Below are 14007 nucleotides of genomic sequence, written 5' to 3' on the forward strand. Positions count from 1 at the left end.
CAGGAAGCGCACGGGAAGACAGGATTCCTGATCCGCGTTCTTGTGTGAACCGATCTATAGTGTTCTAATTTCCCTTTAACCAGAATTTGTTATCTTCCACTTATGAGTCTATACGGGTTTTCGCCGAAAACTGTTTGCTTGCAAAAGGGTACATTGAATGCAGAAGTGAACCAGCAGGAAAACTTTACACCCCAAGATCTCTGGATTTTTGATATAGCAGTGTGAGCGATACATATTAACTTACCTTACCCTGATCTATAAAACCTGGAGATCTTCTATAAACCATATCTATTTTTCATTGTATTTCTCTTCAGTTATCCATCACTGAAACTGGAGTATGTAAGAAGGATCTAACCTGTAGATGAAAATCACTGCTCTGTTAAATATGTATTGATCACTACGTGGATTGTACCTCAAAGTTCTATTCTTGAAATATTCTATTGAACTGAAAGAACTGGTCCTGTGTGTAGTTTTGCCGTTTATCTTTATATTATATTGTGACTGACTTTTTAATAGCGATATTAGCACGGCAATAGTTATACCATTATTAGCAGAGCTGTAACTGTAAAGCAGTAGCTTACAGTATATGCCAATCAGAGCAGTTCTTCAAGAGCTGGCTTGTGTGCGCCCATTCTGTTTGTATACAATCACTGTATTGCCCAAAAGGAATGTCATTTTCCGTGCGATTCCAGTCTAACACAGATGTTGCCTTCCTTTCAGCCTTCTTTTCCAGGGACTAAGTGTGGATGCTGAGATGGCATCGTTAGCCATGCTTGATAACAATGGCGGCAAATACAGGCTGGCGTTTATCAACTTCACCGATTTTCATATATGAACACTACTTTAGAATTTCAGTCTTGCTAAAAAATCTTGAACCTTGATAAAAAGTTCAGGTTTTATCAAGATGCAAGTTAAAATAACAGAAATAGATATGCAATCAGACCGACATTGTGCTAAAAACCTCTGGTCATACCTCCACGTTCCTGTTTCTGCAGGGTGTCTATTAGGTTTGCAGCCCAATAGGCACCAAAGTGAGTGGCCTGTGTAATTAGCTTTTAGTAACAGAACTGGGTTGACATGTTCCTGTTCCTTCTCAACAATACAAGGCTGTGTGAGGACACTTGTACACTTGTTGCTCTTAATCAGTTACGCCATCCTAGAGTGTGACGGTAGGAAGCTATATTTTACTGAAGGGAAAAATATATTTTAAAGCATTTGCAAATGAAATCAGTCACAAATCATAACACGTTGAACTATGAAATGATAAAACTTGTCAGAGCTGTCAGAAAATAGGGGGTGGAGAACTGAAATTACACATTGCAGAGCTCAGTGAAGAGAGCCCTGAGAGCTGATTGGAAGGAGGGTACACCCCCCCCCCTTCATACAGCACACAGGAACAGAGCTGAGGTTGTCAGTCACAGGCTGTGTGCTGGAGATCACTCCCCTGTCACCTTTTTTCTCTCAGTGTCAGGAAAACTTGTCAGAAGTGACTCATGCAGGTAGCAGGGGAACAGGGCAGCAGACATATATGACACTTAGTGCTCTGGATTGAAACAATTACACACTATAGAGGGATATGCTTTGTTCGTATTTCATATCTGAGGTTTACAACCACTTTAAAAGGGGATATGATTACATTGTACAACTGTATCAAAAGTGACTTTGGTAACTGTAGTAAACTGTTTAAGCTCCCTAAAGAGAACATGCAGTATTGAGGTTAGAGGAAAGGAGGTTTAATCGTAGATAGCAAAAAGGTATCTTTACTGTTAGAGCAGTTAAAATGTGTAACTCTCTTCCTCAGAAAGTGGTACTAGCTGTGAGGGTGTGATAACTTCTAAAAACTTTTAGATGTCTTCCTCTGGAAGCAAACTTTCCTGTCGAATGCACCTGTAAACACTGCCTTGTTCCCGATTGTCCCCCAATGTCCAGTGCGAGTGTTCATCTGGGTCCATGTTGACCTACAGGACTCATATGGGACTTATGCCCTGTACACACGATTGGACATTGATCGGACATTCCGACAACAAAATCCTAGGCTTTTTTCCGACGGATGTTGGCTCAAACTTGTCTTGCATACACACAGTCACACAAAGTTGTCGGAAAATCCGATCGTTCTGAACGCGGTGACGTAAAACATGTATGACGGGACTATAAACGGGGCAGTAGCCAATAGCTTTCGCCTCTTAATTTATTCTGAGCATGCGTGTCACTTTGTGCATCGGATTTGTGTACACACGATCGGAATTTCCAACAACGGATTTTGTTGTCGGAAAATTTTATAGCCTGCGCTCAAACTTTGTGTGTCGGAAATTCCAATGGAAAATGTGTGATGGAGCCCACACATGGTCGGAATTTCCGACAACAAGGTCCTATCACACATTTTCCGTCGGAAAATCCGACCGTGTGTACAGGGCATTAGAGGTCAGCAATATGAAGCAGTGAGAGCTGCTGGGGGCCCACGAGATGGACACTTCCCGGAAATGTCAGTTTCTCAAAGTTCAGGGGACCATTTTTTTTTTTTTAATACAGTGAGCAGCATAGGCAACGGGAAAGGCAAGTACTCTCACTCTTCTTTTACAGCTATGCCTTCCTTGGGAATCTTTTGTATTGTTTAGGGTTTCTTTAAAGTTTACTTGTCATAATAAAAAATACATGAAGGCTGCCATATTTATCTGCTCTTAAAAAAGCCAATTGCCTGGCTGTATCTAGATTCAATGCTACTTCTTGCTCTCGGTCAGTGACCAGAAGCAAGAATGTAGCAAAAAATGAGACACAGGAGAACATTCCTTATGTTTACCATTGTTATGTGTCCTTGAACTCAAATCGAAGGTATCGGTATTCCTAGGAGCTAACATTTTCAGAGAGAGAGACCAGCAACGGAAGCCCTCTTACGTCTCTTGTTACAAGTTTTATTTAAAGCTAACCAGTTTCATTTAACCTTCTAAAAGTGACAGGACAAATTGATCATTGCACTATTGTATGAGTTCCATATTCGGAGCCTAGAAATTATTTCATTTTGATATGGTCATTATACTTCAGGTTTATCATTGCCAGTAATTTAGCATCTTGTCTGTATATAAGCATCAAATTTGTGTTGCATAGTAATAGCAGCAAGAAGAAAAAGCTCATCCAGTAACCTGGGTCACAAGAAAAGATGTTTCTCATTAGGTAATCAACATCATTAAAAGATTAACTTTATTAAACACCATGTTCTCTGATTTTTTTTCTCCCTCTCTTTTTTTTCCCCTCTGTGAGTCTCATACATCCCAAGGACTGAGAGACAGATTTAAATGAGTTGCATAGATTTGTTCTGGCACATTACAGTTTCAGTGTGTTAGCATTTATTGCTGTGCATTTGGTGATATTATTAGGGGTTAAGTAGATTTTGGTTAATGGTTTTTGGGATAGGTTGTGGTTATCTATTGCTTTTGGGTGTGATAGTGGTTGGGACATTATGCACTCCAAACACCTATGTCGATTTTCGGAAGCAAGAAACACATAAATGCCTGAATATCAATGGAAACCACATTAAAGACAACACATTTAATACTGCGCCTTTATTTACACACCGCTGTTATATTTGACTTCTGATTGTTCCATGCTGTCAGGAATGACAGATTTAAGAGAAACTTGACAGAATCGATTGAGAGAAGACATGCTTCTCTTATCCCTAATATATAAGCGCAGCTTATCTCTAAAGGTTTCTCCTAGAAAGCTGTAAATCAGTGGGTTTAAGCAACTGTTGGAGAATGCTGCCAGATTTACAATGTGACCTGTGAGTGGGTGGTTATGCCGGAAAGACTGATTGTTCTGCTGGTTATCATCATTTTGGAGAAGTCCAATACTAATAAATACATTCTCCGGCAGCCAGCAGATAAAGAACACCAAGACAACAACTACAATCATCCTCATGGCCTTCTGCCTCCTTGGTCTTAGGTTTCGCTCTTTGTGAGCCCTTACCAAAACGCGAATGATTAATGAATAGCACAGGCCAATAATTACAAAGGGAATAATAAAACCAAGTGTAATTTCCAACCACTGGATTGCCTTAACGTCTGCAAAGCAGAAATGCCTGTCCTCTGTGTGCTGCACTTGAACCGCTGTGAATGGCAGCAAAGTGGCAGAGATGGACACCATCCAGATGAGTCCACAACTTATCCTGGCATGCTCTTTAGTCCTAAAGATACTGGATTTCATGACTTTTGTCAGTGCAATATATCTGTCAAAGCTCATCCATGTGAGGAAGAAGATGCTGCTGTACATATTGATTTGAAGGAAAAGGGACATGAAAGTGCACAAGATGGTAATATCATAATATTTCTCGCTGAGGTTGAATACTTCAATGAGAGAGTCTGCCACAAGGATAAGGTCAGCCACCGCCAAGTTGATGAAATACAAGTCTGGGATGGTCATCTTTTCTCGAAAACGGATGTTTACCACCAGGATCATAATATTTCCAATAAATCCTATTGGGAAAAGCAGAATAGTGTAAACGCAGGATAAGATGAGCCCAATAAAATAATGCTTGTTCATATCCAATAGTCCATTTGCAGCCAGGCTTCCGTTGCTATAATGTGATACGTTCAACTCCATTAACGAGAAGTTCCAAGTGACTGATGGTACTTCGGTGCCATACTCATCCATCATGGGACTTTAATTAACAGAAAATATGTGCCATAAAATAAAATGAAAGCTATTTTATTATCCATAGTGTGGTCAGCACAGAAGACTGCCTTACTGTATAGCCATGGCCTTCTGGCAGCAGTCAATTACAGTAGATCATTTCACGGCTGCTGCCTCCTCCCTGGACCACATCTGAAGCTCTGTGTTTACATAAAAGCATGAGACCACTGCAAGCCACAGAACTCCCGTTAAGTCTTCTGGTTAGCTGCATTTTCATAAATTGACTGATGTACAGCTTGAGAGGCTTATATAAATAATATAGAGAGTATGTTCTTAGAATTGCATGTTCTGTTCTTCAAAAGGCTGTGTGTTTTTCCTACGAGTTAGTCTGCTGAAAAAGACAAATGTATTTTTAGTTTACATTTTTTCCGAGTACTAGACATATTTTTGCATTAATGGCTTACCTTTTGACCTTTTAATTTTCATGAGATTGTGAACTTAGAGATAGGAAATATTACTTGGGTGAGCAAACCCTTGAATCATTGTGTTGCCACCTTTGACGTGTCCTGAGAGCTTAGAGCCCAGAGACACATTTTTCAATCCTAGTACATTGCTATTTCATTTATTGGGATGTGGGCAGCTACTCTGGTTAGTCATATGCGACCACTGTTTCCTTGTGCCCAATTTACAGCCTCCAGTTCAAGTCTAGAGCACAGCAGGGTAAATAGATTAGATGGAGTTTGGGTTTAACACACATTTATTAACATTAAAAAAATGTCCTTCTTTTGAATTTCACAAGCCAATCCTTTGTATAGTGGGTGGCTCTCAATTTTGTCACCAACAGCTCTGGGCCCCCCACTGATTATCAGGAACAGTTGGCCATGCAGCCTTTAGGTGTCAGCATTCTATCTTCTTAATATTGGTATTGCCTGATACAATCCCATTAATAAAAAAAACAAAAAAAAAAAACGTGTACCAAATAAAAGCCTTAACCACTTAAGTACCAGACTGTATTATCCCTTCATTACCAAGCAATTTTTAGTTTCCATTGCTGCAATACTTTGACAATTATTTCATCGTCCAACACTACCCAATTGAACTTGATATTTTTAATAGTATTTATTAGGCATCAATTTCTTTTTTTTTTTTTTTTTGTTATTCTACAGTACTTAAAAAAAACACCAATATGTTAAAAAGAATTATTTCCCTACTTCCTGTTAAAATAAAAATGACAGGACATTGCCAACCCGCCCTAAATGACCTCCTTTGTGGAAAGTAGAAACCCCCAGTATATTGAGAAATGAAGAAACATGCTGGTATAAAGGGGGTGATGGTGCACTAGATACAGCACATACAGATCATACACAGAAGGAGGAGTTGGTAAAGAGGTTAATTTATAGGTCACATACAGTGAGATAATGGAGATCAGGGGGTTAATGTACAGGATAAAGGAGGTGAAGGGTTAATATACAGGTCACTTACGAGGCTGGAGGTCAGATGTGTTGGGGTGGAGTGAAGGGTTAAAAAGATACTTTTCGTCTGCTGTTGTCATGCTCAGTACAGTGTTCAGGAATTAATTAATGACTCATTTATTAGTTTTTCTATACTGTTTACATCTGTTTGTCACAGCGATACCAAGGTACAGAGCTGCTTGGATAAGCTCTGTATTCAGTGTCCATGAACTGAGGAGTTTGGTTTTAACCTCTTCAACCCCATAGGACATACCTGTGCATTCTCAGGTTGAAATGGTTATACCAGGATATTAGCTGTAGCTGCAGACATCCTCCCGGTACCAAACTTTTTCAGCCAGCGATGGCTGAAGTGATTGTAGAAGTGATTCAAGGGCTCGGCCCGGTACCACCAGTGCTCAGTGCACTTGTGAAGTGAGAGGGGAGGAAGGTACATCCTTATCCACCTCCCCTCTGTGATTTAAGAAACTGGAAGCGATGATGATTTCATCTATTCCAGTTTTGGTTTATTTGTTTAAAAGCCGTTACCAGCTTTTAAAGCATCCGATCAAACCATCTCGGTTTGATCAGATGGCTTTGGGGGGAGAGGAGAGATCTGGGGTCTTATATAACCCAGATCTCTTAATAAAAGAGTACTTGTCACTGGCCATGCTATCAGAAGGGATGTTGTTCATCCCTTGTTATCCAAACTATTTTTTTTTTTTAAAGGGACAGTGTAAAAAAAATAGTTTTAAGTAAAATAAATAACCTTTTTTTTAATATTTTAAGTGCCCCCGTCTTCCTATGCTAATATGGACATGTGAACACATACACAAGTCCATATGTAAATGGTGATTGCACCACATTATCACTGTGAGACCTCGTTCACACTGAACACGGCTCTGAAATCGTGAGAGTTCATCTGAACTTGCATGATTTCAAAGCTGAATTTCAGTCCGACTTCGAGGGCGACTTGAAAGTCATCTGTGCGGGTTTATGTACAGATATCTATTGAAATCGCCCCCGAAGTCGCCAAAAGTAGTGCAGGAAATACTTTTGGAAACCGGTGCAGCGCTGCAAATTCCACGTCGCACCAATTAGGATGCTCCTATTGTCGGCAATAGGCTCCAGTTTAATGTGAACGGGGGCTGAACGTCAGAGTGAGAGCAATAATTCTAGCACCAAAACTCCTAATTAACTTTAAACTGGTAACCTATTAAGGCATTTAAAGCGTCTCCTATGTGGATTTTTTTGTACTGTAGCTTGTCACCGTTCCACGTGTGTATGCAATTTTAAAGTGTGACACCAAAAATTGGGTATTATATTGTTTTTGTGTGCCCTAAAATCCATTAAAGTATTTATTTTTTTCTTGTCATTTAGCATCTTAAAAATGGCTGCACCTATATCGTGCAACATAAAAAAATTGCAACAAACAACATTTTATTCTCGTGGTCTCTGCTTTGAAAAAATATATGTTTGGGGGTTCTACTTAGTTTTCTAGCAAATTATTTTTTTACACGTATGAGAAATGTCAAAATTGGCCCTGGGGTCAGGTGCTTAAACTGCAGAAATAAGCATCCGCCACTTTGTTATTTAAAGCTGTAACAGCAGTAGTAAAGTGGATAAAAAAATGTAGGTATGCAAATTAATCATAAGTTTCTTTCAACTTCACTGACTTATGCTGACTGATGCTGTTAGTTTGATATGGGCATCTAGCTATCAATGATCCCTGGTCAGGAAAAGGTTAACACTAGGGCTGCAACTAACGATTATGTTCATAATCGATTAGTTGGCCGATATATGGCTGATATATTGTTTTGATTAATCGGATAATAACTTTAAAGTGTGTTTTATAATTTAGTTATTATGTAAAGTTTAAAATAAAAGGCATTTTCTTCTTAAATATCTATATGCATTATTAAATATTAATAACAGACAGAAGAGATATACTGTATATACTATTAGAGGTTGAATCTGGTAAATATCAACAGACTCGGAGAGCAAATTTTTTATTTAAAGAATAAAAAAAAAATTAAAGACAGTTTTTTCGATTTTTAGACAGAAGTGTAATATATACTATGTATGACAGACTACCTTGTCATAGGCAGGTGGCTTGATAAAAGCTACCTGTGCCTGCCGTCACTTATGCTGGCCATACAAAAACCAATGTCTTCCTTCAAAAGAAAATTTATTTTAAGAACATTTTCACAGAGCAGCCCTAATTCTCCTTTTCTGGGGTCCTCCTCCTGCCTTCAGAGTGCCCCAATAGCAAGCTGCAAATTATAGTTTAGAGTGGCCCTATAACAAGGTAAAAAAAAACTTTTGCCTTTAGAACTACTTCCAGCCCAGGACTACATGTTCCATGAAGCATTGCTTCTCACACATTCACAAGTACTCAGGTACTTACTGACATGTATGTATGTACTGAGCTGTATGTGTGCTGCACTGTATTTCCTGATATGTAAACAAATAATGCATTCTTTATGTAGGTCAACTAATCGGCTGGTCGAATTTATCGATTATGTAAATAGTTGACAACTATTTTCATAATCGATTAGTTGTTGATTAATCGATTAGCTATTTCGGCCCTAGTTAACAAAACGGAAGTCAGCGATAAAATTGAAATACATATGCTATTTTTTTTTCTACCTGCCAACATTTGTATTCCTGTTCATCTGCTCCTGTAATTCACCAATTTTCACACTATATAACACATTGTATAACCAAGGAGTAACGCCACTGTCTGATGTTGCACCTGTCTTTTTCTGTCATTATACAAGATCCATTCTTCTCATTTGACACACACTGATGCTGCTTGTGCTCTCACCTCCTAAAAGCTTTTTGAACAGGTCTCTCCCATGCCGATGATTGGGATAAAAACGTGTGGCAGATTACACATAATTATACAGGGAAAGACCGCTCAATTGCCTCTGCCAGCTATATACACAGGTCTCAAAGTTAGCTTTTCAAAGCCAAAATAAACCCAGGCTGTAAAACAATATGTATATTAATCTTTATGGTGGTTCATGTATTAAAGTAGAACTAATGTCCACAATAACCTCTTCAACAGTCCGAGGTCTTTTGCCAGTGCCACCATCTTCTTCTGGCTTTTTCCAGGTGCCAGTCTATGGCTGTCTTTATTGGCCAGTGTGTGATGACGGCGCTCCTGGGCATACTTAGGAGTGCATTCATCTAGGCACAGTAGGTTTATTTTATTGCAGAAGAAATGTGTCGTCTGCAATAAAAAGCCTAAATTCTTACAGTTTTCTTATCTAAAACTTTAGTACTGCTTTAAATTTCTGCAGTGTTGCTAATTTTGACCTGCTGCAGATATTTGCCAAATCCAGATGTTTGAATATGTCTTGCGGAGTGCTCTGGATTATGTCCCGTAGTGACATATCAGCTGGTGGGATGAACCATAACATATGGTGGCAGTAGCAGGTAGTCATACACAAGAAATTTCCCCCCCTGGAAAGCGAAGTAGATAGCATTTAGTCTTACAGGTTAGGTTTATTTTAGTTCCAAGTGACAGGATCACTTTATAGGTAAATCTGGTGCCGCTAATACACTAGTTTTACAACATGGTGCTTTGCCACTATCCCAAAATAAAGAGTATACACCTCTTGTTTTGGGTCTTTTTGCTGGAGTTGATGACATGTAAGAAGACTGGCCGTAGGCTAGCCTGCATTTGTGGGAGGAGCCTGAGGGGTACATATATCTCCTCCTCCTCTGCCTGATTCACGTCGGCTTGTGTTAAGGGTTTCCATGGTTACGGCCGTCGAGCGTAATTTCCGGTGCGCCAGCTGATGGCATGTCCGCATTCACAACTGGCAGGGGAATCGTCGGTCGGACAGCATCGCTTCTCCCAGCACTTATCACAGTGCTCCAGGTTTCGGTCGGGGGGGGGGGGGGGGTCTATGGGCTGGGGGGGCCTCGTTTGACATGGACATGTATGCTGTTATCGGCATCGCCATGTGCATACTTGTCTGTGTGTTTCTTTCTTAGTGACAGGATAGCTATCAAGCTCTCCACATGCTGTTACTTGTCCATCAAGACACTAGGCTACACTGGTAGGTGTTTCCTTTCATCATTATAGGGTGCAAGTTTCATCAGCGGTTTTCATTTTGGGGTTTGGCTAGTGCTCAGTGTTCATGCAGGAGCTTCCTTCACCCGGGGAGGAGTTTGGCAGGGACTTTAGGGTAGTTCCACAGCATTTTCTGTCATAGCGTTTCTGTCATAACATGTTCAGCCATAGCGGTTCAGTTTTAGCACCTCAGTCTTAGTGTTTCAGTCACAGAGGTTCTCATAGCGTTTCAGTCATAGCGCTCCTGTCACAGCTTTTTCAGTCATAACAGTTCTGTCATAGCAGTTTCAGTTTCAGCGTTTTTCAGTCATAGCGGTTCTGTCACAGCATTGTCAGTTTCAGCGTTTTTCAGTCATATCGTTTTCCAGTCATAGTGGTTCTGTCATAGCGTTGTCAGTGTTAGCGTTTTTCAGTCATAGCGGTTCTGTCCAGTGTTCATTTATATTATTTTAGTTTAACGGTTCACTCATAGCATTTTAGTCATACTGTTGCAGTCATAGCGGTTCTCTCACAACGTTTTCAGTCACAGCGGTTCTCTCACAGCGGGTGCTGTCATGTGTTCAGCCATAGCATTCCAGTCTAGCAGGTTTAGTCATAGCGGGTGTCCAGTCTCAGGCTCTTGGTCATAATGTGTTCACTCGCAGCGTTCCTGTCCAGTGTGTTCTGTCTGAAGGGGGCTGCCACAGCGTGTCACAGTCACAGCGGGTACTGTCATAGTAGGTGCTGTCAGGCATTCAGTCATGTTGTTCCAGTTGCAGCGGGTTCCAGGCGCAGTGGGTTCCAGTTGCAGCGGGTCCTATCACAGTGGTCTGCGTTTCTGTCATAGCAGTCATGTCCTGCATGTTCTGTTTGTCGGTGCCATACTGTTTCCATGTCTCATCGTACCTTCATTCTGTGTTCTTCGCACACCTGGGTTTAGTTAGCAGCGCTATAAAAAGTAGTAATAAATTCAGCGCTGACTAGTATATGGACACAACAAGATAAATGCAAGCAGGCACTAAGGTCAATTCAAAAAATACCTCAAAAGCATAAATAATATAAGAAGTGCTGCGCAAATAAAAAAGTCCTTAAATCAACATATGAAAAATGTAGTGACAGGATCAGAAGACAGGGACCACCAGTGACAATATGCACGCTGAGATCAATATCTGGATAGTGACTATTATCCCTCCACCGGGCATGGATGGCCCCTCACCTCAAATATTCGACCTGAAACAGGTCACACCACTTAAAAACATAGATGGATCAATCTGTATGGTTGGTGATTCCTCCTTCACTTCCCAGCACTCAGTACAGTAACGGATGGTACATATAAAATAAAGGGCAAAACATAGTGCTCTCCGTCGCTAATTTATTGAATAATAAATGGTAAAAAAGCAAGTGGATAAAACACTCACAGAGACCGGCACTCCGATCCGAGTGCCGGCTGACAGGCTTGTGATCGTGTCTACCGAATGACCGCGGGTGACGTCATGCGCTCCTTCCCCCGTACGCGTTACGTCCTATGGGCGGGACTTCATCGGCGTGGGGCGTATGGTTGGTGATTCCTCCTTCACTTCCCAGCACTCATATGACGTCCAGCAGGATAATATGCCGGCGCGTGCCCGCGGGAGCGCGCAGCGCGGCGATCGGCGGCGGCGCCGCGTGTCCCTCGGACACAGCGCTTCCCCGATCTAGGTAAACAGCCAATTTTATTGGCTGTTTACCCCGTGATCGGCTGTGTCAAAGTCACAGCCGATCACCTGTCACAACAGACTCGGCGGCGCGCAGAGCAGTGATCGAGGAAGGCGAGTGTCCCTTGGACACAGCGCTTCCCCGATCGGTAAACAGCCAATGAAATTGGCTGTTTACCAGGTGACCGGCTGTGTCCAATCACAGCCGGTCACAAATGTAAACAAAATAGTAGCTGTTACTATCTGATCCCTGCTCTCTCCTCACACACCGATCGTGAGAGGAGAGAGCAGGGATCAGTGAGTGAATCAGTGTCTGTCTGACATAACTGTATTGTTCTGTACTGTGCACAACACGGCCCCCCCAATAAAGAGGACCTGTCACACAGCCCAGCCAACCAGCCCATCAGTCAACCAGCCCATCAGTCAACCAGCCCATCTGTCAACCAGCCCATCTGTCAACCAGCCCATCTGTCAACCAGCCCACCGCCATCGGTACCGCCACACAGGCTACCAGTACCGCCATCGGTAGCACCACCAGTAACGCCACTAGTACCTCCATCAGGCCCACCATCTATACTGCCACACAGGCCGCTACCAGTATTGCCACTAGTGCCGCCATCGGTACCACCGTCAGTACCACCATCGGTACCGCCATCACCACCTGTACCGCCATCACCACCTGTACCGTCACTACCACCGCCACCGGTACCGCAATCACCACCTGTACCGCCATCGGTACCACCCGTACCGCCACCGGTACTGCCACCACCACCTGTACCGGTACCACAATCACCACCTGTACCACCACCACCTGTACCGCCATCGGTACCACCACCCGTACCGCCACCACCATCACCACCACCCGTACCTCCATCGGTACCACCACCCATACCGCCATCTGTACCACCACACAGGCCTGCCAATAAGAATTGCCATAATGTCCCAAAGGGTTTACACACCTGAGGAGGCATATGAGGTTCTTACCATGTCGGATGATGAGAGCAGCGGGGAGCTCACATCATCTGGTTCGGAATACGAGCCAGTGGAGGATAGTGGATCAGAGTTCGAGTCCGCGGAGGAAACCGTCCCTCCCAAAAGAATCAGATCAGGACCAAGATCAGGACCAAGATCAGGAGATCTGCCCACCACCAGCAGCGCCAGACCCCAGAAAGAGGAAGAGGAGCCCAGTACAAGCACTGGAATTACCACCAGCAGCGCTAGACCCCAGGAAGAGGAGCCCAGTACAAGCACTGGAATTACCCGCCCAACCCGAAGAACCCAGCCCCAGTCCTACCTTCCCGATGCCCTGGCAAACCCCTTATGGTTGCCTGCCAACTCAGGACCTGCTATCATCCCCCCTTTCATCGCACAGCCAGGTGTGCAGCCCGACACTACAAATTTTTCTGAATTCGATTATTTTACTTTATTTTTCCCACAAGATTTTCTGCAGAATATGGTGGATCAAACTCATTTATATGCATCCCAATTTATTGCTGCCAACCCCAATTCTTCCTATGCCCGCATGTTCCAGTGGCGATGTGTCACACTGGATGAATTTAAATTGTTTTTGGGCCTAACTTTTAATATGGGGCTTACAAAAAAGAACGAAGCCCATGCATATTGGTCCACCCACCCCATCCAACACATGCCCATATATTCCGCTGTCATGTCCAGGACAAGATACGACATGATTATGCGTTTTCTCCACTTCAGTGACAATTCCCAGTGCCCTCCCTGAGATCATCCCAACCATGACAAATTGTACAAGATACGCCCCCTAATCAATTCCTTTTCCCAGCGATTTAGAGAAGTTTTCATCCCAGACCAAAAAATTTGTGTGGACGAGTCCCTCATACATTTCACTGGCCGACTGCACTTCAAGCAGTATATACCAAGCAAGAGATCCAGGTATGGGGTGAAGTTAAATAAATTATGCGATCGAGCCACTAGATATGTCTTCACATTCCGGATCTACGAAGGCAAAGATTCCCAGCTCCAGCCCCATGATTGCCCCACATATATTGGAACCAGTGGGAAAATTGTCTGGGAGCTGGCATACCCCCTATTCGACAAAGGATACCATTTATATGTCGACAACTACTATACCAGCCTGCCCCTTTTTCGTCACCTTTATAGTAAAAAAAACCCTGGCCTGTGGTACCTTCAAAAAAAACCGTAA

General features: G+C 42.5%; 2 protein-coding genes across 3 annotated transcripts in view; one reads left to right on the forward strand and one right to left on the reverse strand.

Moving 5' to 3' along the window:
* Positions 1–14007, forward strand: part of CHLSN (cholesin) — a 640429-nt gene that overhangs the window by 145533 nt on the left and 480889 nt on the right. The window lies entirely within an intron of this gene.
* Positions 3543–14007, reverse strand: part of GPER1 (G protein-coupled estrogen receptor 1) — a 39507-nt gene continuing 29042 nt past the window's right edge. Inside the window, exon 2 of one of the 2 annotated variants that reach the window (XM_073636802.1) lies at positions 3543–5011. In XM_073636802.1, the coding sequence (XP_073492903.1) occupies positions 3562–4647 (1086 nt within the window). In that variant the 5' untranslated portion in view covers positions 4648–5011 and the 3' untranslated portion in view covers positions 3543–3561. Of the gene's footprint in view, positions 5015–14007 lie in introns of both variants that reach the window. The other variant, XM_073636801.1, reaches the window with a different exon arrangement.

Source organism: Aquarana catesbeiana, linkage group LG06 (assembly GCF_042186555.1).
Source record: "Aquarana catesbeiana isolate 2022-GZ linkage group LG06, ASM4218655v1, whole genome shotgun sequence".
NCBI lineage: Eukaryota > Metazoa > Chordata > Amphibia > Anura > Ranidae > Aquarana > Aquarana catesbeiana.